This window comes from Theobroma umbraticum, unplaced genomic scaffold (genome assembly GCF_002168275.2).
Source record: "Theobroma umbraticum cultivar Fairchild unplaced genomic scaffold, ASM216827v3 scaffold_50.0, whole genome shotgun sequence".
Classification (NCBI taxonomy): Eukaryota; Viridiplantae; Streptophyta; class Magnoliopsida; order Malvales; family Malvaceae; genus Theobroma; species Theobroma umbraticum.
The window spans coordinates 4,977,804-4,999,706 of NW_018397261.1; the positions used below are offsets into that span (position 1 = coordinate 4,977,804).

The following is a 21,903-nucleotide window of genomic DNA, read 5'->3' on the forward strand; positions in this document are numbered from 1 at the left end:
TTTTGAGTATCAACAATTATGTACAATAGTTATTTATTTCTGTAGGAAGTACAAGCAGTAACAATAGCAACTCAAAATAGATGTCAAAAGCTGCTCAAGCTCATTTTCTAGCATTAATGTGTTCAAATTCAGCTTAAGGCATGATTGAACTGATTTATGGGCAGCACATTAGCTACTTGCAGGAACATTACTTCTTCTGGAGCTGCTTAAATTATGGACCTCAAAATTAAATAAAAAAAAAAAGAATCAGCCAAAGAATCGTAACTTCCAACAATAAATTCAGCCTGCTCTTGGTCTTCTAGAAGTAGAACCAAAGGGCTCACAACTAGGAGTGAATGTGAAGATGTAGAAGAACATTATAAACCAATCTGCTTCTTCAACTTTAATGAAATTTCATCCCTCAACATTATACTACATTTCTTGCTCAACAAACAGAGAAGACAGCATTTCTCATTATCACCTCCCCACTCAAAGTCAAGTCTTGCCTTGTCCATCCCTCCTCACTTCCTTATTCACCTTGGACACCATCTCCAGGAAGATCCTATTCTTCACCTCTGCCTTTATTACATTAATGTTGTTCAAATTGGGAGAAAACTCAAGCCTGTTTAATCCTACAATGGCTGATCTCTGTTTTAAGGCCCTTCATGCTATATATAGCATCTCAACACTCAGCTCAATGCTTGCAAACCCAAAAAGAACAAGCATCTTGGTGTTTGGACTCAGCTCATTTAAGTATTGAAGATAGACATCTTGTTTAAGCTCAACTACCTAGCAAGAAAAAATAAACTGTAGGGAGTGAAGACCTACCTGAGCCCAAGCTGCTTGTCAAGTGCTCAGTTGATTTGCAACCCAAGCAATACATGCAAAACACTGTATTCCAGTTTGAAAAGCAACAAGGTTGAACAAATCATCCAAAGTGAAATCATTAGGACACACCTTATATAAACATCCAATAAGCTGTCTTTTTGGTCCCCGTCCCTTTCCCCAATATTTCACTTCACAGAATTGTTACATTGCAGTCATTCACAAGTGTCTAGGGAATTTAACTCAAAAGACAATCAAGATAATCCAATTATAAGGCCAATTTGCAAGAAAATTAATAGCGTCTATCCAGAACAATAGTTGACACCAAATCTACAGAATGCTCCAGTTCCAAAATTCTGTGAGACAACAGATGCTGCTAGCTAAGAGGAGAAACCATTAAGAAGTTGACGCATGCTTGTACCTTATAAAGCAATCAGTTACCAATGTAAGGTCAAACAACCATATATACCTACAATTCCAAAAGGCAACTATTACCTAACCTAAAAATTCTTCAAGCATATCTTGATCTAAATCTTTACCTCCTGCAAACCATAAACACAACTCTCTTTGTAGTCTAATCAGTTCATTGCATATAGAACTACAATGGTCAAACTACAAGCCAAGCTAAATATTGTGAATAGTACAACATGTTCCTAGCTAAGTTGAAACTTGACTTCCAAATTACCTACATTCAAAGAAGTTAAAAGTTAAAACTTAAAACAAGGTCATGACAAGATAAACCAACATTGTCAGTACCACTATAGCATTAGAGATTCAAGAATCTCAGATACAATTGACAGTTATCCTCCTGGTAAACCTTAGAAATCACCATCAGCCACGTATCTTGATCAATTGCATTTCCTTTTGCTATACTATTTAAAACCATCAATAATAACTTTATGTTCCTGTCCTGACACAACCTAGGGACAAATTTATGTATACTTGCACAATGCAGCACATAGCCCTTGAAAATCATCCCATCCAAAACGAATGCTGCTTCCTTGAACTGCAATCCACCACAAAGCCCCTCAAAAAGCAACCTATATGACACAACATCAGGTTTACACCCCTGCCTTGGCATAATCTTCAAATAAATCATTAGCTTCACTCCACCTCCCTTCCTTGCACAATCCACCAATTAACATATTATAACTAATAACATCTGGTTTACACCATTTCTCTGCCATATCTTCAAGAACTCTGTAAGCTGGTTCAAAATCCTTCACCTTACAGAACCCATTAATCATCATATTGTAAGTAACCGTATCCGGTTTACACTCTTTTAAAGCCATTTCCTAAAAGATCCCAAGAGCCTCCTCCTGCCTCCCAACGTTAAAAAGACCACTAATTAAAGTAGAATATATAGCCAAATCTAATTTCATCTTAGTCCTAACCATTTCCTCCTTAAGCCTAATTGCCAAGCTCAACTCACCAATCCCACAAAGCCCTTTAATCATTGTGGTGTAAATACTTGCATTGGGACGCAAACCACGAAGCCTAACCATATCATCCTTCAACTTAAATGATTCCTTTACCTTCAACTCCGTACAAAGCCCATGAATCAACGTCCCAAATGTCACCACATTTGGCTTAACACCTTTTCTCTGCATTTCATCAAACAGGTTCCAAGCATCATCCAAGCACCCACTTAAACAGAGCGCACAAATCTATATATTATAGGTGCAAGCATCCGGGTGGGCATATTTTTCTATACCCAAAAACACTTCATTCATGTTATCAAACTTTTTGCTCAACAAAAGCACGTTCAACAGCGAGTTCACAGACTTTACAGTCCTTTGGCAACCATAGTCAGGCATTTCGTCGAACAACTGCAGTGCACGTTTTTTCATGGCATTGCAAAATATGATCTCTTGTGGGTCTAAACGGGTATCATTTTTCAGCTGGTGAAGAACTTATTCCATTTTATCAAACATTCCGGCCCTGCCAAACTTGGTTCTGATAAGAGGAAAGCGAGGAGTAGCGGAAGGGTTTACCGGGAGGTTTGGGGTTTGGGTTCAGGTTTTTCAAAAGGTTGAAAGCGAGGGTCGGGTCTTTTTGGCTGCGGAAAAGGGAGGAGAGCCTAAAAGGAGAGATGGGTTTTTGAGTTTTCATGTTTTTTTTTTTTATGCAATTCCCGCTTAACCTAAGAAGTCTACTAAACAATGAGTTCAAAAGTCCTAAATATTCAAGAAGAAAGACAAACAAATTAACCCCACAGCAAAAATTCAGAGTTTATGCTACCAACCTGTACCATCACACCTCAATTCCTCGCAAGCAGAACAACCCTCCACCACAGCATCGACAGCATTGAACCCCTTATCGACTGCCTTCCAAGCAGCTCTCACAGCCTCCAGGAAAGGCCATGTGCTCACCACTACGGGTACTTCCCTGAATTCCCAACCCCTTCATGTCCTATCACCTGATAACCAATATGATGTATGATTCCGAGAAATAACAATAAAAGATCATCAATTGAAAAAGACGAACCCAAACCCGTATCACAAAAAATCAAGTAAAACAATCATTTTTCAATGATTACCAAGGAAAACAAAGTGAAGAGGAAGACAAGTGAGATGGACAGGTTCCCGGGAGCCATTTGAAACAGAGGAGTTCAGGATCCTGCAAAGAAGGAGTTGTCTTATTTTATGTTTTAGATCATGTTCCGTAGAACTTAGGTGGACCTGCAGGTGAAGGTAGGTAGTAAGGCAAGAGCACTAGTTACCTTGACCACGTGCGGTCACAGACCAATCAAAAATCTTATGATGGGTTTTGTGTTATTTTGAGGACGAAGTGAGGGTTTTTTGTGATTTGATCACGGGATTTAAAATGTAGGAAAAAGAAGCGGGGTTTCGAGGATAATGGAGTGTGCCACTAACCGTCTTAACCGTCACTTGAACAAGAGTGGGAAGGCGGATCCTCTGCAGTTGCAGTTCTGTAAATCCCCCATTGTCTACTTTGACCTGTCATTCTCTGAGAGGCCGAAAGGAATGTTGTTGCTGATTTGGGGAGGTTACATTGGCGGCTTCATTTTGCACCCAGGAAGCTCCTCCAACAAAATCAAAGAACAAATAAATTTGAAAAATGGAAAAGAAAAATCAGACTTTGCCTCTGTTTCATTTGCCAATAAGAACAAAATGAAAGAGAAGCCAAAAATACAGGTAATTTAGCACTTTTGAAGAGGATTAGTAACTTGGGGTTTCTAAATTTGTGGTTATAAGTAATAAAAGAGAAAGTAAAGAAGAGAATAAAATTCTTGAAATGGAACGTCAAAGTGAAGGAACATGCATAAAGAAAGGGCCATGGACTGCTGAAGAAGATGAAGTCTTAATGAACTACGTGAAAAAGTATGGTCCAAGAGGCTGGAGCTCCATTCGATCCATGGGACTTTTACCCAGAACTGGAAAATCTTGTCGTCTTAGATGGGTTAACAAGCTTAGACCCAACTTGAAGACGTAAGTTTCTTATCGCTATCTCCTTAGAATTCATCTTTTTTTTTTCCCAAAAGTAGTCAAAAACTTATTTAATGGAAGATATGACATTTTGTCTTTGTTGCATTTGTGATCGACAGGTATTGATATGTTTTTAATAAGTAAAATGTGTTTGCTAATTAATTTTTGAATTCTCGTAGTTGGTTTTCTTGGTTTTGAAGAGAACTGTTGTTTATGAAATTGCAGCAGCTAGTAGAAAAATATAGAAAATGATTGCTTTATCCTTCAATGTTGCTAAATCTGTGCTGTTGTCCATGGTGGGTTTGTCAGGGTTAGGCCAAAAATTTTGTAATGATTGCTTCATCCACTATTTTATTGCATGATTAGAGTACAGCTAATAAACCATGTAATCCTTTTTTTTCTTTTGGGAAAACATTGTACCTAGTGGATGCAAATTTTCAGCAGAGGAAGAGAGGTGGTGATAGAATTGCAGGCACAGTTTGGCAACAAGTGGCGAAGATTTCGAGGTATTTGCCAGGAAGAACAGATAATGACGTGAAGAATTTCTGGAGTGCTAGACGAAAGCGGTTGGAGAGAATTTTGCAAACGCCTACATCAATTTCACACAAGAACAAAGGGAAGGATCCTGTTCTCCATGAAATGCCAATGGTGGAGGTGAGGAATTGAAGGGAAAATCAAGAGCTAACAAGAAAGCTTTCTTTTTCTTCTATGATACGTGAAGCCTGCTCTTTTCACGCTATTTCATGTGATGTGTTGGATACTTGGACTTTCTAACCTTTTAGGTTTCTTGAACTTGTGTGTATTAAGTTTCAGGTCCCGCCTTCCAACTTCATTCCAGTAGAGCTGGGGTCATCATCTCACCATGATCAGGCTAAACGTCCATCCTTTTCAGGAAATTCGAAGATTCAGGATGGTGCCGCTACCTGATCTGGTTCAGCCAGACTTCCCAAACTTGGAAACAGGCCTTCCCATACTTGACATTGCAATCATTCAGATGATACCATCCATTGAGCCCTCTGCAAACTACCCTGTTTCTCTACTACCGCAACTACAACTGGACCTCCCAAGCTTGCCACAATGCCAGGACCTTGCCCCAGAACCCAATGGTCTCAACTTTGAGGGCATGTTCGAGCATCAGGAGGTTCTGAATCTGACAGTAAACCAAAATGGTTCGCCAGTTTTCCATCAACTGGAATAAACAACAATGCTCAAATTGGGAAGAAGGAAGACAGAAGAAACCCTGCAATCCCGGATGGCTTCTTTGATGAATTTCCATCTGACATGTTTGACTACCTCGATCCTCTTCCGAACTCATCAGAGTGGTAATCGTATGCGGTGGAGCAGTTGTGCTTCTATTTTCAGTTCTAACCCATGGGACTTTCCTACTATATATACAACCCATTCTTGAGTAAACTGCCTACTTTGCTAGCCTGACAGCTCAGGAGTGAAACAGTGACAATTGATATCTGTCAATTAATGTTATATATATTGTTGTTATCTTAAATTCAATAGTGCAAAGAGTGAGAGATATGGATTCAAAGAACTTTATCTTCTGTTTGTTAATATTACAGAGGATTCTTATCACCATTGCCAGTGATACTGTTAAAACTTAAAACACAAAAGGCTTTGAATATAATTATTTCTAATTCACCTTCACTAGGTTTTAAATAGAGCTTCAAAGACTTAACTCTTGTTTTCATGAAAAACAACCAGCATTTCAGGTCCAAGCAGTCACTTAGAGTTAGGCATATTTCATTTCATCCCTATCCAAAACTAGAAAGGCATTTCATTTCCTATCCAAAATAGACAATGTTGCAAAGGCAGAATGAATATTTCTCCAAATACAAGTTTACTAAAAAGAAACTCCCTAATGACTAAAATGTACAGGAACAGATGCACATGCTTCCCCAGATCTGGCTGCCAACAAAATATCCTCCACTGCATAATAATCATCTTGACCAAATTTTTTGAATTTCATCCCAAGAGATGATTGATCTTGCCAGGCACCTTTTACAAGGCATGAGGAAAGGGGTTCTTCTCGATCATCACCAGACTGTCTCATTAGCATCTGTGAATATGGGATTGTGTTGTTCTATGAGGCATTGAATAACCTCAATTGCACCAAAATCGACTGGCATGCCATCATCCAAAGGAATGTGGGAGGAAGCATCCATATCTTCTCCGTCATCTGTAGCCATATAATGATGAAGGAAAATGAGAACTTCTAGTTGTTTGACAACATTTTTAGTCACCATTTCTTCAGAACAAGGATAAGTTGATGCAGGGGTATCCCATTAATAGAAGGGTCAAATCAACAGAGGAACCATTAGTATTAGAAAAAAGAAAAGAAAAGAAAAGAAATGTATATTGGGAAAATTTTGGCAGCCAAAGGAGGTTTTAGGTCCCAAGAAAAAATGAGAGAAAGCAATAAAGAAGAGGGAAAAGGAGCAGGGGGGTGTTTGTGTCCTTTTTTTAACTCTAAAACAACACAATAACATTTTTAACTTAATTTTCACTATTAACAATCCTGTGATTAAGAGTTGCTTCGATAAGTAGAGACTGCATTCTATCAAATAAAATATTAGGTATTAGCTGTCCCTCAATAAAGTGGAGTCAAAGTCCAATTGGCATGCAATTATGCTTTCTCATGCACAATCTAGGGATATATGGACAGATTGTAGCAGATAGGAAAAGTTACCAGCAAGCATGTCCCAAGCAGTATAAGCAGAGGTTGAATCCATGCTACCCTTGGAAGGACTTTTTGGTGGACGACTCCAGTATTTCCTATAAGATTCTGGGTTCTGACCCTTCTCCCACATAATAACAGGAGCCATTTCCATAGCAAGGCTTCGGGCATCCATCTGTTAGACGATAAACAACCATTAAACATTATTAATAGGCACTATAATCTATTACATAACCAACTTCATGCACATGATTGCAAGTCATTTGTTTTAGAGGGATGGGGGTGAAAGAAGGGGCAGAGGACCTTTATGAAGGAACCAAGAAACTGCTTTATATAGGCATTTTGTTACAAAGACCATAAACAAACAAGCTAACAATGACCTTGATGGAATAAATTATCCATGAAAACTTCAGTGCTAGATCACGTCAGCCATAAAGTCAGTTATATCCCATCAGTGGTCCATAGGGGGAACCATATTATTGTTCAGTATACAGTAAAAAATTAAGGCTTGCAAGATCTCAATGATAATTTTCACGTATGTAAGAAACATAACCTTTGACAGTAATATTCCGCCCGCCGCGGCGCCCCCCCCCCGCCCCGGCCGGCCCCCCCCCCCCCCCCCCGGCGCCCCCCGACTTCGCCCCCCGACCTCGCCGCGGCGCCCCCCCCCCGGAGCCCCCCCCCGGCCCCCGCACCCCTGCCCCACTTCCCCGCCAACTTAGTCACGAACCACTTATAAAGGCAATGCATGCATGTATAATTTAATGTATGCATGTAGAGAGAGAGAGAGAGAGAGAGAGAGAGAGAGAGATAACTCCTACATTGTTAAGGACTGATTTCTGACTAACGCAAAGCAGCAATGCAGTGACAAACTCAAGTGTCATATAATTTACACTAGGAAGTTTCTTCAGTATGTTTCTCATAGCATGTATGCTAGAGCGGGCACCTTTGATCTCATTATAAAGCTCAAAGGTAGTCAGTGGCTCAGGAAGACTAGCAATGTAATATTTTGCTAGAGCTGCTACATCAATTGCACTCACACCCTCTGGTATTGAAGCATTGCAATCTGTGATACACACATGACGACAAATTATGATGCAATCCAAACAGAATAACTCACAGTCAAATTTGAGCATATAACATGCAAGATACCTTGGTTATATGTAGAAACCAATTGCTGAATGACCTTTTTATCTCCTTCAGCTTTAAACAAGTATTGCGAATTTAGACCTAAAAGTCAAACAAAAACGTTACCCTCTGGAAAAGAGTGTATATTTAGTAACATTTGCTTATATAACTACCAGGTCCAATAGTTTTCATTTAATTTTCATTTGAGTTACCTGATAATATGAGATAATCTGCACATTTCACCAATATAAGCGGAATGGGCCTGTTGGATTGCTGCCGTTGTACAGTATCCTCAATAGGAACTCCAAAAACTGAGGACAAAGAAAAAAACAAGTGGCTAGCAACTATTCACTGCAACTGGGAATATCCAGAGAATACTTGACTTGAGTAATTAATTTAATCAATGAGCAAGTATGACAAGCAAAATGCGAAAACCTTTGCCCCTATAATTGGCTAAGTCAAAACTATAAGAATAAATGTTATTTTCACAGCAAATGCTAATTAGTGAAGCATCGGGCATAGAGAAGAAGTGAAAATTTAAGACAAGCATGGAGCACTGCAATACAATAAAGGCAAACTTTTCGCACTAAAAAGAATTGTACGAAAATGGGAAAACTAATGCATTTTAAAACTTATACTAGTTTAAATCAGAAGCATTCTCACAAGATGAGTATGGACTAAGAGTTGCTCAACTGCTAGGGCAATAAGAAACAAGAATTTCAATTTAAAGCAGTTCCCTACACCTGAATCAAATATATTGAAGACTTCTGCACTTGGTAGAAAAACTTGTGCATTAAACATGTCAGATGCTCCTGATGCTAGGTAATAATTTGGAATGGTAAGTACAGGACATATCAAGTTCAAAAGTTGGCTCTTGATATAGAAATTTCTTGAAAAACCACACACAAATTCACATTGCGCTCTTTAAGTAGAAGTACTGAAAGAATAAAGTAGAACCAAATTATTTAAGATTTCATTAAGAGAAGAGGGAAATGACAAGGAGTCCTAAAGAAGTCACCATCTGGGAGAGTGCACCCACCAAGATAAAGAAACTTACCATCAGTGCTGGCAACACCCTGCAAATAGAAAACACATAAAAATTCAGAAGCTTCAAGAAGCTTGAAAGTTCATGTAAGAAGGCAAATATAAAAGCAAATAACAAAATTAAAAGTAACACAATCCTATACCTTCTGCCATCGTTCTATATCTGTCAAAATTATCTTGCTTTTCTGTGCCGTCTTTTTTGCTACCTGGAACAAATTCACCATTACAAATATGTCATTCTTGACCATAACTTCTCTAGAAGCCTAGACTACACTAGTCTATTTCTCTGTTACGAATAAAAATGGCAAGTATAGATTACATTTTAACTACACAAGATCAACTGTAACATCAACAACTACCATTAAAACATGGAAAAGCATTAAAACATCCAAAATTCAGCAGTTTCTTGAAAGTATTGCAATAGCAGAAAAAAATGCCCAATTGCAAAACAATCAAACAACAAATACCCCTTCAGTGGGATACAAAAATTATATCTCTCCAGCATAACATAAATTTGATATGAAGACAAGCTTAAAAGGCGATTTACAAAGCGGGAGTGTGGGAAGACAAAGAACAGAGACAGAGTTGAAAAGCCATCGATCATAATCAAAACAAATTATCAATCACAGATGAAGACAGTAATAGTATAACAGCATAGTAAGGAATAATTTACACATCTATGCCACATGAAACAGGAACCCTCGAAATTTACATGACAGCCTCTCTCCCTCTCACGCAATATAGTTTCACATTAAACAAGACATAAAATAATATTTAAGTTGAAAATTAAAAGATATATAAAAATTTTCAATTTAAGTTATTTGTAAGCCAAAGTTTACCTCTTCAACTTTTGTTTTCCCAACAACAACCTTGTCTTTTGTTCCGGTGATGCCTTTCCTCAGAAAGGTTCCGGTCGTAGCAGCAGCCGATATAAGACTTTCCTGTACAGCATGTCTTGTCGCCGGCTGCCGGAGAACCGCCCATCGGCTTTTGACCATAGAACCAACTCGTTCCGCCACGTCAGCGACGTTGCCTTTAGCATCCTTGGCAACTTCTCCGACAAATGTTCCGGCCGTGTGGCTAGCTTCCTTCAGTTTCACCCCTGCAATCAAAAATTAAAAAAAAAAAACAAAGAAACATTTCGCTGATGTGGCAACAATAACACAAATTCAAGAAGAAAATAATGCAGAATTGATAGATTAAATAGTACCTGAGGAAGAAAAGAAACCAGTCGCCTTCTCTTGCCACTGCTGCGATACGGCTGAAGGCATCGCTTCCGATTAATAAAAACCGGAAATTAATTTTATAAGGTAATATATAAAAGAAACTGCAAAAAAAATTCAAAATTGAGAAAAAAAGAAGAGAAAATTTTTTCAGAGACAAACTGATGCTCTGATTTAAAAAGAAATAAGGAAAATCTAAATGATTAGTATTAATACTGTTTTTGGTTTCAAAAGAAATACTGAGGCCTAACAAATTCTTAAAGCCTTATTGGTGACAACCGAAATCAATAATCGGTGCAAAGCCCTCAATTTGACGGAAACTATTCACCTTCGCTGCAGCTTCAATGGAGCGACGATCAAAGGAGAGCCTTTCTTTATGCGAGTTGAATCGGGAGTTGATGGCGAAAGTTGAAAGTGGAATACTGCTTTTTCTTTTTTTTTCCTTTGTGTTTGGTTTTATTATTATTATTTTTTTAACAGGGAGAAAATTCCTTTTAAGATGGGAAGAGTTCAAACTTAAAATATTCAGCCAATAGTCAGTGATATTTAGTTAATGGTTTGGACAAATAAAGAAAAGACACGTGGGACGTTTCTCGGAGAATACGCGGACATGGTTCTGGATGGTTCCAACGATTGTAACGGCTCTGCTGCTGGCTGCTTGCTGTTCCTGTGGTTGGAACTTGGATCCCACGCGCCCGAAGAGCCGCATGCAGCATGACCAAATTGGCTTCAATTCTTAATTGTTTTTCTCTTTATGATTTTTAATTTTCCTTGATAAATTGGTTGCTAACCAACTTTTAATAAAATTATAAAAATTAATTTTCCAAAGGAAATGTTAAAATTTTATTACTAAAAAGTTTTTTTCTATTACTGAAAGTTGTTCTCTCTAGCTTTAAATAGTAAAACATGCTATTCAATTACTATAAATTTTAATACCTAAAAAATTGAATTAAAGTGCTGGTTTTAGTGTATATTGACTTGGAAATAATAGACTTTCTATTTAAAAAAATACCATAAGGGAGAAATAGATTGTAATTTAAAAATAAAAAAAAAAGAAGTTGTCTAGTTACTGACCTGTGTTTCCATCTGTTGAAAGAGTCCATTTTTGGTACAAGATTTTCATCCTTAGCTTTTATAAGATATGAACATGGACTGTTATTTGTGTACTTGGCTTATTGAAATTCAGCTTTTGATCTTCGCTAGCTATTTCCAAAAAAAAAAAAAAGTAATCAAGGGAAATAAATTTGTTAATTGAATCAAAATTATTCTTTAACGAATAATAAACTTTTTAATGAAAACCATTAATTAGGATGTGTCATAATTTTTTCGTAGTTTTCAAGATTTAGAGATTTAATATGAAATAAATATTTAAATTTTGTTCCTTAAACAAAATATTTGAATTTTGATTTCATACATACTTGGAAAAAAATGAGTTGAGAGATTATTTTTGGCCTAGGATTTAAAGACTTGGATAAGCTTAATTTTAGAAAATTTGAAACATTTTGAAAGATTTTGATAACTAAATAATGGATGCCTTATCGGTAATCTTATATTTTGTAATTATATATATATATGTGTGTGTGAGAGAGAGACATATAAAATATGTGATAACCATTAAATTTTAATTGAGTAAGTTTCTATTATATATATATATATATACTATTTTAATGATCAATTAAATAAATTGACAAGTACATATCTTTCATTAAAGAGAGCTGTCATAAAAAATTAAAGAAAATGTTGACTTTATAGTTTAGTGTTGCATTAGATGACAAAGCTAGCTTTGTTGGAGTTGATAGTCCAATTTAATATTTCTTGACTTTGGATGGTCTAAAATGGCTTGTTCTAGGGGTTAATTGTGCTTAACATAAAAAAAAAAAACCCATCATGAGAGAGAAAGAGAGTGCTAGGGAGAGAGAGGAAAAAAAAAGCGAAAGGCTAGGGTAGTTGAAACGCGGGGCAGCCGAAGAGATTTATGGTACTATGGGGAAGGGAAAAATGTTAAGGAAGACTATGGAGAGGTTAAGAGGAATGAGTTTAAGGAATTTAATCGGTGGAGAAGGAGTATGTTCACTGCGTTCGTGGACAACATAGGAATGGAGACAAGGTGGAGTGACTTAAAAGGGCTTTTTTGACCAGTTTGGAGTGGTTGTTGATCTCTTTACTCCAAAGCTGACAAGATTTAGAGTCTCAAGATATGCCTTTGTTAGGTATCGATCCAAATCAGAGTTATATAGAGTAATGGAACAAGGCCAGGCTATCCCTCTTATTGGGCGGCACCTTTTCATTAAGGAAACGGATAAGATAGGTCCCAAAGTGAGGGCAGAAGGCTATGTCTGGAATAATGGTCGACGTCCAAGAAACATAAAGGTAACAGACAGGTCCTTCAGAGATGTGGTAGCGGATGGAGCGAATAAGGAGCAGGGACAAGTGGGAACTAAAAGAGTGAAAGAAGGAGTGAGTCATCATGGTAGTCAGGAAGGGAGTAAGCTCGATGGGATAAGAGTTTCTATTAATGAGGAGGAAGTGGAATGGCTATAGAGAAGTGCGATGGGCCAACTCAGGAAACCTTGTTACTGCGAGGATATAAAGTGTTCCCTATCCGCGGAGGGGGTGAGAGCGACTGTAAGACCAGCTGGGGGCCTTAACGTTATCATCACCTTCGATGCGTAGTGTACTGATTAATGGATGGGCCGTTTTTAGCAGATACAAAAGCATCCTGGAGAAGTGGTTCGAAAGCTTAAGCGTATAGTTTGGAGAAGGATGATCGGAAGTATAAAGTCTGGTATTGTGGAGGAATTACCGCCCATCTATGGAATTTAAAGATCTTTAGGGCAATGGGGACACATGGGGTCGTACATCAAAACTGATACATACACGAGGAGAAGAGATAGTTGGAGGGGGCAGTGTTTCAAGTTGAAGTCTCAAATCAAGAGAGGTTCCTAAACCACAGATTCTTGTGAATGGGGTATGTACACAATGAAGCGAACGTGATTGGGTAGAGACAGTTGACGGAAATCAACCAGCTTGATGCAAAAGAAGAACAGAAGATTAGACGACTGAGGCCTTGGAAAGTCAAACTGGAAGTCGGTGGAGAGAGAACGAGGACACTAGTGAAGAGAATGACATGTCAGAAGGTACAAGGGAGGAGTAGGAGTTTCACGTGGGGCAGCCACATAGGAACCCCCCAAATAAGAAAGTACAGTTTGAACCTTGAGGACTATTGCTCTGGCAAAGCAGGGCATAGCAGAGAGGTTGTCAAGATGACAGTGGAAGAAAAGTTAGGAGGGAAATTTGAAATTAGGGAAAGAAAAGGCCAAAAGGAGAAGCGAACAAAAGAACCAAAAGGGCATTGAGCAAAAAGGGTAAGATAGAAAAAAGAGCTATAGGTAAAGAGAGCCCGAAAGATAAAAGGGGTCAAAAAGCCCAAAGAGCTAAACTGAAGGAAAAGCTCATTTGTGACTCAAATATAGTGGCTAACAACAGATCCATGCAACATGTATATAGATGGGCTGGAATGGTTAAGAACAATGGTTAATGGATAAAAAAATAGGATGGTTAGAGGACCTATGGAGAATTACAAGGATTCAAGAAGGACCCTGAGTGAGTAAATTAAGGTCTATGGGCTTGTTTACCATAACAAAGGCAATATAGAAGTTTGATAGTAGCTGACAGAAGTGAATGGAACCCCACCAAGGAAGTGGAGGGGAACCCTTTGGGACCCCTTAGTGAAGTGCAAGAGGAAGAAAGAACAGTAAAGAAAGTAGTGTGTTAGTGAGAAAAGAGGAGTGTAGTTCAAAGATTAAAGATCCAGGCTTATCTATCTCGAATGTGCCTCTCATAAAGTTGATAAAAGTAAAAGTGCCAGAAAAAACGTAAAGTGAGGATTGCAAGGAATGAATCCTCTGGGAAGAACGAACTACAAGAGAGGAACAAGTAGAGAAAACAAGCAAACAAAGAGGAAGGAGAATGGTTATAGGAGAAAGGACTAACGGTGTAAGAAGAAAAAAGGTACAGGCCAGTATGGAACAAAAACAAGAAAAATTTAAGGTAGCCTAAAGGCTAGAAGATGAACCACATAATGGGAGACAATAAGGAGGGATCAAACAGGAAAAAAGAATGGTAAGGGGGACAAAGGGTGCTAATAGGAGTGAGTCTGTAGATGGAACAACTATGAAAGTAAAGAGTCTCTGATTCTGATACAAGCACAGCAGGAGGAATAAGGCATTATGGAGGGAAGCTTTAGCAACATTGGTATGTTAGTAATAATTGGGTTTGGATTTTGGGATGAGAACGAGGAAGTGGTGACGATGTTTAAGGACTGGAGCAGAAGAAGGCTGAAAACCAAGCAGGCTGAGAAGGCTTTTTAAAGGTGAGTGTCTGTGTCATTATGATTATCTTGTCTTGGAACTAAGAGGGATCGCAGGGGGAGAAAAAGAGGGCACTGAGGAATAATAAGAAAATGTAACCCAAATCTTGTTTTGTTCAAGAAACAAAAATTTAAGAACCGTTTGAAGGGTTGTATGAAAAATTATGGCAGAGAGAGAAAATTGAAGGTAAAGCCGTGAAGTCTGAAGGAAGATCGGGGGTTGTTTGTATATGGCAGCTAACTTTTTTAATTTGGTGGATTGCTTTATTCATAAAAACTTCATTCTCTGTGGGACACAAAGGATTCTAATAGTAATTGTGGCTTTGGCAACATTTATGCTCCAAACAATGAAGGAGAAAGAAGTGAAATGTTAACGAAATTAGGCAAATTATGGAGAGGTCGAGAGCCAGATGGGTGTTGGGGGGTGATTTCAATATTGTAAGATCTGATGAGGAAAGAATCGGTAGAAGGGACTACGTAGGGCAGCTGCAAATTTAATGAATTTATTAATGAATATAGGCTTGTTGATCTTCCACTTGTAGAGCAAATTCACTTGGAGCAACAAAGAGGAACTGCGTTTGGAAGGTTGGATCGATTCCTGATTGATGCGAATTCCTTGCTAAGAGCCCAATTTGATGCAAAGGTGCCTTCCCAAATCAATTTCAGATCATAATCCTATTGAGCTTAGGCCAGAAGTGGAAGGCCCAAACCTTTTAAATTTTCAATATACTGGTTGGACAACGTAAGCTTTCAGAAGTAGTGAAGAGTATTGGAAAGATCGAAGAGGGAGAATAGGGGTGAAGGTATTTGGCACAAACTGAAAAGGCTGAAGCCGTTCTGAAGATTGGCAGAGCAGAGAGTATGATAATTCTCAAGTCAGAATTACGAAGTAGAAGCTAAACTCCAAGGCCTTAATAGCTATTGCAAGTTGAGGGACGAATAAGGAGGTTAGGGAAGAAGTCATCAGAATAAAGTGAATTATGGAATGTTATAGAGTGGAGGAGAGAGAGAATGGCAATAAAAAATCAGAATCAAATGGACTTTGATGGGGATCGTAATACAAGATTCTTCCATGCTATGGCCACAGCAAGAAAAGAAGTAACATGATCCAACAAGTGAAAGTGGGAAGTGAGATGATTTTGACCCAGATATATAGCACTCAGTTGCAAAATACTTTAGACTATTACAAGGTTTGGAATGTCCTACCCTTAAGAAGTTTCAACTGTCAGTTTCGTAAGTTAAGTGAGGAATCAGCTATATTCTGAAGGGGAGTTTGAAGTCGAAATATGGGAAACAATAAATAACTGTGACTGGAATAAAGCACTTGGCCGAATGGGTTTAATCTTAATTTCTTCAAAAATCAGTGAGAGTTGTTAAGGAGGATGTTATGGGCTACACGAGGAACTTCTACGAAATGGGAACCTTGAAAGAGCAAACCACTCCTTCATTGCCTTATTCCAAAAGTTGCCAACCCATGCGAGATCAAAGAGTATAGGTCCATAAGCCTTGTTGGTAGTGTGTATAAGATTGTCGCAAACTCTTAGCTAATAAGTTAAAAGGGTCATTAGTGAAGTGATTGGAGGCTGACAATTTATTTTTGTGAAAGGGAGACAACTTACTGATTGTGCACTTATTGCTAACGAGGTTATTGACGCCCTAAAAAAGTGTCACGGGAGAGTTTTTTTTTAAAAGTTGATTTGAAAAAGCCTATGACGTATGATTGAGTTTTCTTCATTTATGATGACAAACATGGGTTTGGTGAGAGATGGAGAAGATGGATCAGGGATGCACCTCGAATGCTAAAGTTTCTGTCTCGTCAATGAGGTGCTTACAAAACCTTTCAAAATGAAACGTGGGTTGAGACAGGGATGCCCTTTATCCCCTTTCCTCTTTAACATAGTCGCTGAAGCTTTCAGTATGATGATAAATAAACAGAAGAGATCGATTTGTGCCCACGGGTCCCAATTGGAAGCAATGCCAAAGAGTGCTTAGGTGTTTACAGCTAGTGTCAGGATTGAAAATTAATTTTCACAGAAGTAGTCTTGAGGAGTTAGGTGAGAAGCAGTTGACACTGAGGGAGCAGATAGTATAGCTTGTCAAGTGGTGAACTGCCGATGACTTATTTGGGACTCCCATTGGGAGCTAATCATCACTCAATGAGAATTTGAAAGCAGTCATTGAAAAATTTGAGTCACGCTTAGCGGGATGGAAAGCGAAAGTGCTGACTATTGGAGGTAGGGTTACCTTATTAGGTCAGTTTTAGCTAGCCTTCCCATCTTCTTCATGTTCTTATTTCAAATACCTAAAAGGGTGTGAATAGTTAGAAAAAATGAAAGGGATTTATGTGGGAAGGAACGGGAGAGAAGGCAAGATGCACCTAGTTGAGTGGGAAAATGTGAGTAACTTCAAGGAAAATGGGAGATTAGGTATTATTAGTCTCGAATTAAAGAATAGAGCTTTACTTAACAAGTAGATCTGGAGGTTCGAAACCGAGAGAGAGAGCTTGTGGAGAGAGGTGATTGTGGATAAAGTATGAGGGAACCCCACGAATCTACTCCCTGAGCCAAACACTAATAGGAGAACTTCTAGATTGTAGACTAACATCATCAAACCCCTATCCTTTTCTAACAATTTTATTACAGGTTAAACCCAACTTACAGATGGTGATTGGGATAGAAACAACTATGCTTTTGGACTGACAGTGTGGTAGAGAAGGTGTGCTGAAAAATCTATCCCGAGGATGTATGCCCTTGCTAAAAATAAAGAAGTTTTTTAGAGAGTTCGGTATATGATGATGATGATGGGAAGTGGAACTAAGAAGGAGGCCTCTAGGATGGGAAGAACAACAGTGGCTGGAGCTCAAAGCCACTATTGAGGAGTTTCACCTTTGTAGGAACTAAAAGACACCTGGCATGGAAAGGATAGGCCACAGGGAATTACAGTATTAAATCTTTTTGTAAACAATTCTCCTGAAGGATTGTGGGGAGGATAAGACATGGAGAAATATTTGGAAAAATCTAGTGCCTTACCGTATTGAGATATTTTGTTGGTAGGTGCTGCACAAGAGAGTTGCCGTCAAGTAGGAGCTAGTGAAAAGGAACTTAATTGACCAAGAGGGAGCTGAGTGTGGGCTTTGTAAAAGGAACCTGAGATGGTTAGACACTTGTTCTTCCATTGTCCGAGGTCTGGCAAGTGTGGATGAGATGTAGAGAATAGGAGGTAATTTGGGTTGTCCCAAAGAATTTAATCAACTCGTTTAATACTTGGAATGTTGGTTTCGCAGGGAAAGGGGAGATTAAAATCTGGTGCATGGCCTTTTATGCTATTTTGTGGTCAGTGTGGCTGAATAGAAATGATACAGTTTTTCGAAGAGTTACTTGTGTGCTGACCAGGTTTTTGATTTAGTTAAACTCAGAGGTTGCCGCATGGGCTCAAGCTAAGTGGCCCTTTGAGTATGGCGCAATTTTAGACACTTATAGATATCCAGCTGAGGGCGCAAAGGTTAAGAAAAAGAAAAGAACCAGAATTGTGAAGGAGTGGAGCAAGCCGCACGAAGGGGAGATGAAATATAATGTGATGGGCAGCTAAAGGATGCCTTGGGGAGGCAGGGATTGGGGGCATTATGAGACGAAGAAGGAAACACTAAATTGTCTCTCAAAAGCTATAGGAGTGGAAGATGCTACTGTGGCAGAAGTCAGAGCAATTAGGGAGGCCTTCTTGACCTTTGCAGGTTCTAAATGGGCTGCCATTTACTCTTTGTTTATTGAAATTGACTCAAAAAATGCTGTCAAATGGACTAACAACCCATCTGAAGCTCCTTGGAGGCTTAGGAAGTGGATCCTGTACATTGAAAGGTTGAAGAAAGAGGTTAAGAAATGGGACATTAAACACATCTACAGAGAAACTAATCAACTTGCTGATAGCCTTGCCAAGGGAGCGGTGCAGGGTCAGGTTCATTTGTTGAATGTCTATGACTAATTTCTTGTGTATGGGGCTCTGATGTGCACTGATTCTTATCTGGGTCTGGTGCATCCTGCGGTATGTTGTAACAGCTGAAAGGCCCTGTCATTGTGTTTGCTTGGTTGAGAAGGAGAGGCTGATGGCTTTTCTTTTAATAAGAAACTATTGATTGTGGATACTTATGATTCATGGGTTCTTTTTTGATGCAGCCACTTGGGGGGTCTAGTGGTTTTATGGGGTAGGTTGATCTGTGAGGCCACACCATAAATCTGTTAAGAGTGTTAGGGCGATGTTGATATGGAATGTTGTGTACAGTTTGCTTCATGCTCACCTATTTTATTTTGAGGGTGGGATCTGCTTTTGATTTTGTTTTTTTGGAAAGATATAGGGAGGGCCCCTGTGGTTTATTTCTGGGAAAGGTATTGCGGGCTTTGTGTGACTTGAACTCTGGTTTGTTGTCCTTTGCGATTTGTGCTTTAATGATTAAGGTATGTTACCCTCATACAGGTGAGTAACTGACCTTAATCATGTTTGTACTTTTCACAGAAGTGAACCTTCGATACCCTCTGCTTTGAAATTAACAACATATTTCAAAAAAAAAATTGTGCTCAACATAAATAAATTACATTTTACTATAAGATGGGAAATTTTCTAAGTTGGGCATTGATGTGGATGTCCAGTACCTCATTAAATTTCAAACTCAATAGTCAACCTCATGGGAACTCGCAAATATATAAATGGAAAACATGTAAAACTATATATTATATCAATATTGTTTAGGTTAACATTTACTACTATAGATCTTTATATTTCTATGGATTCCTACCATATGAACAGAAGCAAAAGGAAACAAAGAAGCAAAGCAATCATTCATTGGCTTTTTGATCAATCTTTCAAGAGATGCTTTTCTTCAGACACCAAAATTTTCTTTCCGAGAAAATTACACAAGTCTTCGATAGGATTAGATTTCCATGGATGTTGCAATGCCAAATCAGTCTGAACCTTAATTTCTTAGAATTTACTTCTACTGAGCTATACAATGTATAGGCCCAAACCTCAATCGGTTTGATTTGGTATTATGAATCTTTTCCATTGCATATATCTAATACAAATGGCAGTCAGAGCTACTCAGATTTGAGGTCATGCTTCTTGCATCTTAGCCCCCACCTCTTCCTTTACAAATCTTCTCCAAAACCAGTGCTCGCTCCAAACTTTTTCCATCTGTTCAATAGGCACATTCATAGTCTCCGGTAACAAGAAGTAGACGAATGCAGTCATCACCGCCACCCATCCCCCGAAGAACAAAAATATACCTGACTTCATGCGGCAAAGCATAGCTAGAAAAGTTTGTCCAACAAGGAAGCATAATAACAAGCCTATTGCTACTGTTATACTTTGCCCAGCTGATCGAATCTCTTAAGGATAAATCTCACTAGGGACCAACAATCCCAAAGGACCCCTAGACAAAGAAAACCCGGCAACTTATATACATATCAGAATCAAAACCATGTAAGCACAGCCCTGGCTAAGGGCACCCTGATCACCTAGCATACTGCCATAATTCCTCCAGCCACGATTTGTGACGCAAACATTAGAGCTCCACCAACCATAAACAACGCTCTTCTTCCAAATTTATCTACTACGACCATGGATATTAGTACAGAGGCCAATCCCACAAGACCAATCACAACTGCCGAGAGTAGTGAAGCACTTTCGCCAAGGCCAGTTGTCCTGAAAAGTATTGAAGCATAGAATGTGATGACGTTGATTCCAGTCACTTGCTGGAAAAATGGTACAGCTATTGACATCACAAATTGAGGTCTGTACTTTTTGTGTACGATTTTCTTAAAAGGGTGCTTCATGGGTTTTGAGTTTGAGCTCGCTTTGATGAGATCATCGAGTTCTGCCTGGACATCAGTAGTGCCTCGTGCACGTTGCAGCACATGTTTTGCCTTTTGGTGATTATTGCTTTGCTGGATTAAGCTGTTGGGTGTTTCTGCGAGAAAGAGTGTGCTTAGTGTTACAATTGCTGCTGGGACTGCTGCCATGGCTAGAGAAATACGCCAGCCCCAACCGCCCTTGATCTTTTCGGTGCCATAGTTAACAAGGTTGGCTACAAGTACTCCAAAGCCAACACCTACTTCAAAACCAATGTTCATTGCTCCTCTGTGCCTCGGCAGCGTCATTTCAGAGATGTATAAAGGTACTGACTGTAGAACAAAGAAAATGAAGCGTGAACAAGAAACTTCTGATTATTGATTCGAAAATAAAAAAAAAACAGTAGGAATTAATTATGCTGCCTGGTTTGTAAAACCAATCCCAACTCCAAGCAAAACACGACCAAATATTAGCATGTATATGTTAAAAGCTGCACCGCCAAGGGCTGAACCAGCTAGGAATGAAGCTCCTCCTACCAGGATAGATGGCTTGCGGCCAAAGGCTCTAGTCCCTGATGAAGCAAAGAAAGAAGCAAAAAGGCCAGCTATGTACAGGGAAGAAGTAAATAAGGTTAACAGTTGGCTATCAAATTTGCAGTAATTGCTAATTTCGGTGTCTTGTTCCATTTTTCTGTACACCTTTGGGAAGAATGCCTTGAGAAATGGTTCCATAGAGGTCACCCCATCTTCACAGTTACACGATTAGTCAGTGGAGATCATCTCAATTCTCTTTAGAACAACAATAAAAAGGTTTTTGCAAAGTAATATATGTGCACCGCTTAGAATCTTTCATATCATGATTACAAGAAAAAGAACTGCAGATGTGTGAAATCAACATAGAATTATTACCAAAAGGTCTATACAGTATATATTCATTGAAGAATATAGAACTTAAATCAAATTGGTTAATCATGAAAAGTCTTGACCTAAAACACCGCTGTTTTGTGCGCAGCCGGGCTGTATTGATCAGCAAATTATTCTGGAAAAGTAGATAAACGATCATATTGAAACAAACCTGAAATTCCAAGGTCATAACCAAACAGAACTCCTCCTATGGCAGCCATGAAACATGACATAACAACAAGCAGGGTCATCCCGCCATTGCATTTCCCACCTTCACTTGTGATTAAAAGCCCAGCTGCCATGTCTTAGACCTCCAAGCTCACTCGCATAAACAGGCGAGAGAGGGAGAGTGAGATGGCTTGAAGTTAAAAAGTTATGGACACAATACTAAAAGATTATAAAAGAGCATTGTCACTTGACTGGTACAGAACACCAATTACCATTTTCTTGTGGACAGTAT

General features: G+C 38.8%; 3 protein-coding genes and 2 pseudogenes across 6 annotated transcripts in view; 1 reads left to right on the forward strand and 4 right to left on the reverse strand.

Moving 5' to 3' along the window:
• LOC110417735 (N-terminal nucleophile aminohydrolases (Ntn hydrolases) superfamily protein) overlaps nucleotides 1–3,489 on the reverse strand; it is a 6,104-nt gene extending 2,615 nt beyond the window's left edge. For both annotated transcript variants that reach the window (XM_089783833.1, XM_021430230.2), the window contains exons 1-2: nucleotides 3,344–3,489; nucleotides 3,050–3,223 (exon numbers count right to left, since the gene is read on the reverse strand). The gene's annotated coding sequence lies outside the window, so the exon portion shown is untranslated. The remainder of the gene's footprint in view (nucleotides 1–3,049; nucleotides 3,224–3,343) is intronic.
• Nucleotides 24–3,041, reverse strand: LOC110417734 (uncharacterized; annotated as a pseudogene).
• Nucleotides 3,490–3,685: 196 nt separating the features above from the next.
• On the forward strand, nucleotides 3,686–5,661 carry DUO1 (myb-like HTH transcriptional regulator family protein). Its single transcript, XM_089783789.1, is given in 7 exon segments — nucleotides 3,686–4,256; nucleotides 4,678–4,706; nucleotides 4,709–4,744; nucleotides 4,747–4,907; nucleotides 5,061–5,123; nucleotides 5,158–5,394; nucleotides 5,397–5,661. Coding segments are annotated over 7 exon segments (903 nt in total). The 5' UTR covers nucleotides 3,686–4,062; the 3' UTR covers nucleotides 5,580–5,661.
• Nucleotides 5,662–6,058: 397 nt separating this feature from the next.
• LOC110418627 (small G protein family protein / RhoGAP family protein) lies at nucleotides 6,059–10,819 on the reverse strand. Of its 3 annotated transcripts, none has more exons than XM_021431403.2 (10): nucleotides 10,663–10,819; nucleotides 10,322–10,438; nucleotides 9,951–10,213; nucleotides 9,255–9,317; nucleotides 9,125–9,143; nucleotides 8,280–8,378; nucleotides 8,092–8,169; nucleotides 7,761–8,005; nucleotides 6,952–7,114; nucleotides 6,059–6,441 (listed from the first exon to the last, which is right to left on the reverse strand). In XM_021431403.2, the coding sequence occupies exons 2-10, from the start codon at nucleotides 10,380–10,382 to the stop codon at nucleotides 6,299–6,301; spliced, it is 1,134 nt and encodes a 377-aa protein (XP_021287078.1). In that variant the 5' UTR covers nucleotides 10,383–10,438; nucleotides 10,663–10,819; the 3' UTR covers nucleotides 6,059–6,298. The 3 variants fall into 3 exon arrangements, with proteins under 3 accessions (XP_021287078.1, XP_021287079.1, XP_021287080.1); XM_021431404.2 differs by having other exon boundaries at nucleotides 10,322–10,384; nucleotides 10,663–10,817; XM_021431405.2 differs by having other exon boundaries at nucleotides 10,322–10,372; nucleotides 10,663–10,816.
• Nucleotides 10,820–19,511: 8,692 nt separating this feature from the next.
• On the reverse strand, nucleotides 19,512–21,903 carry LOC110418709 (hexose carrier protein HEX6-like; annotated as a pseudogene).

Bases quoted from the DNA above. Each gene is read 5' to 3' on its own strand.
- LOC110418627 (XM_021431403.2), bottom strand. From the start codon at position 10,382: ATGCCTTCAGCCGTATCGCAGCAGTGGCAAGAGAAGGCGACTGGTTTC. The intron at 9,318-9,950 runs GTAAACTTTGGC...AATTTGTTCCAG, and splicing joins GGAAAACAAAAGTTGAAGAG to GTAGCAAAAAAGACGGCACA. The intron at 7,115-7,760 runs GTAGGAGTTATC...ATCGTCTAACAG, and splicing joins AGAAATCAGTCCTTAACAAT to ATGGATGCCCGAAGCCTTGC.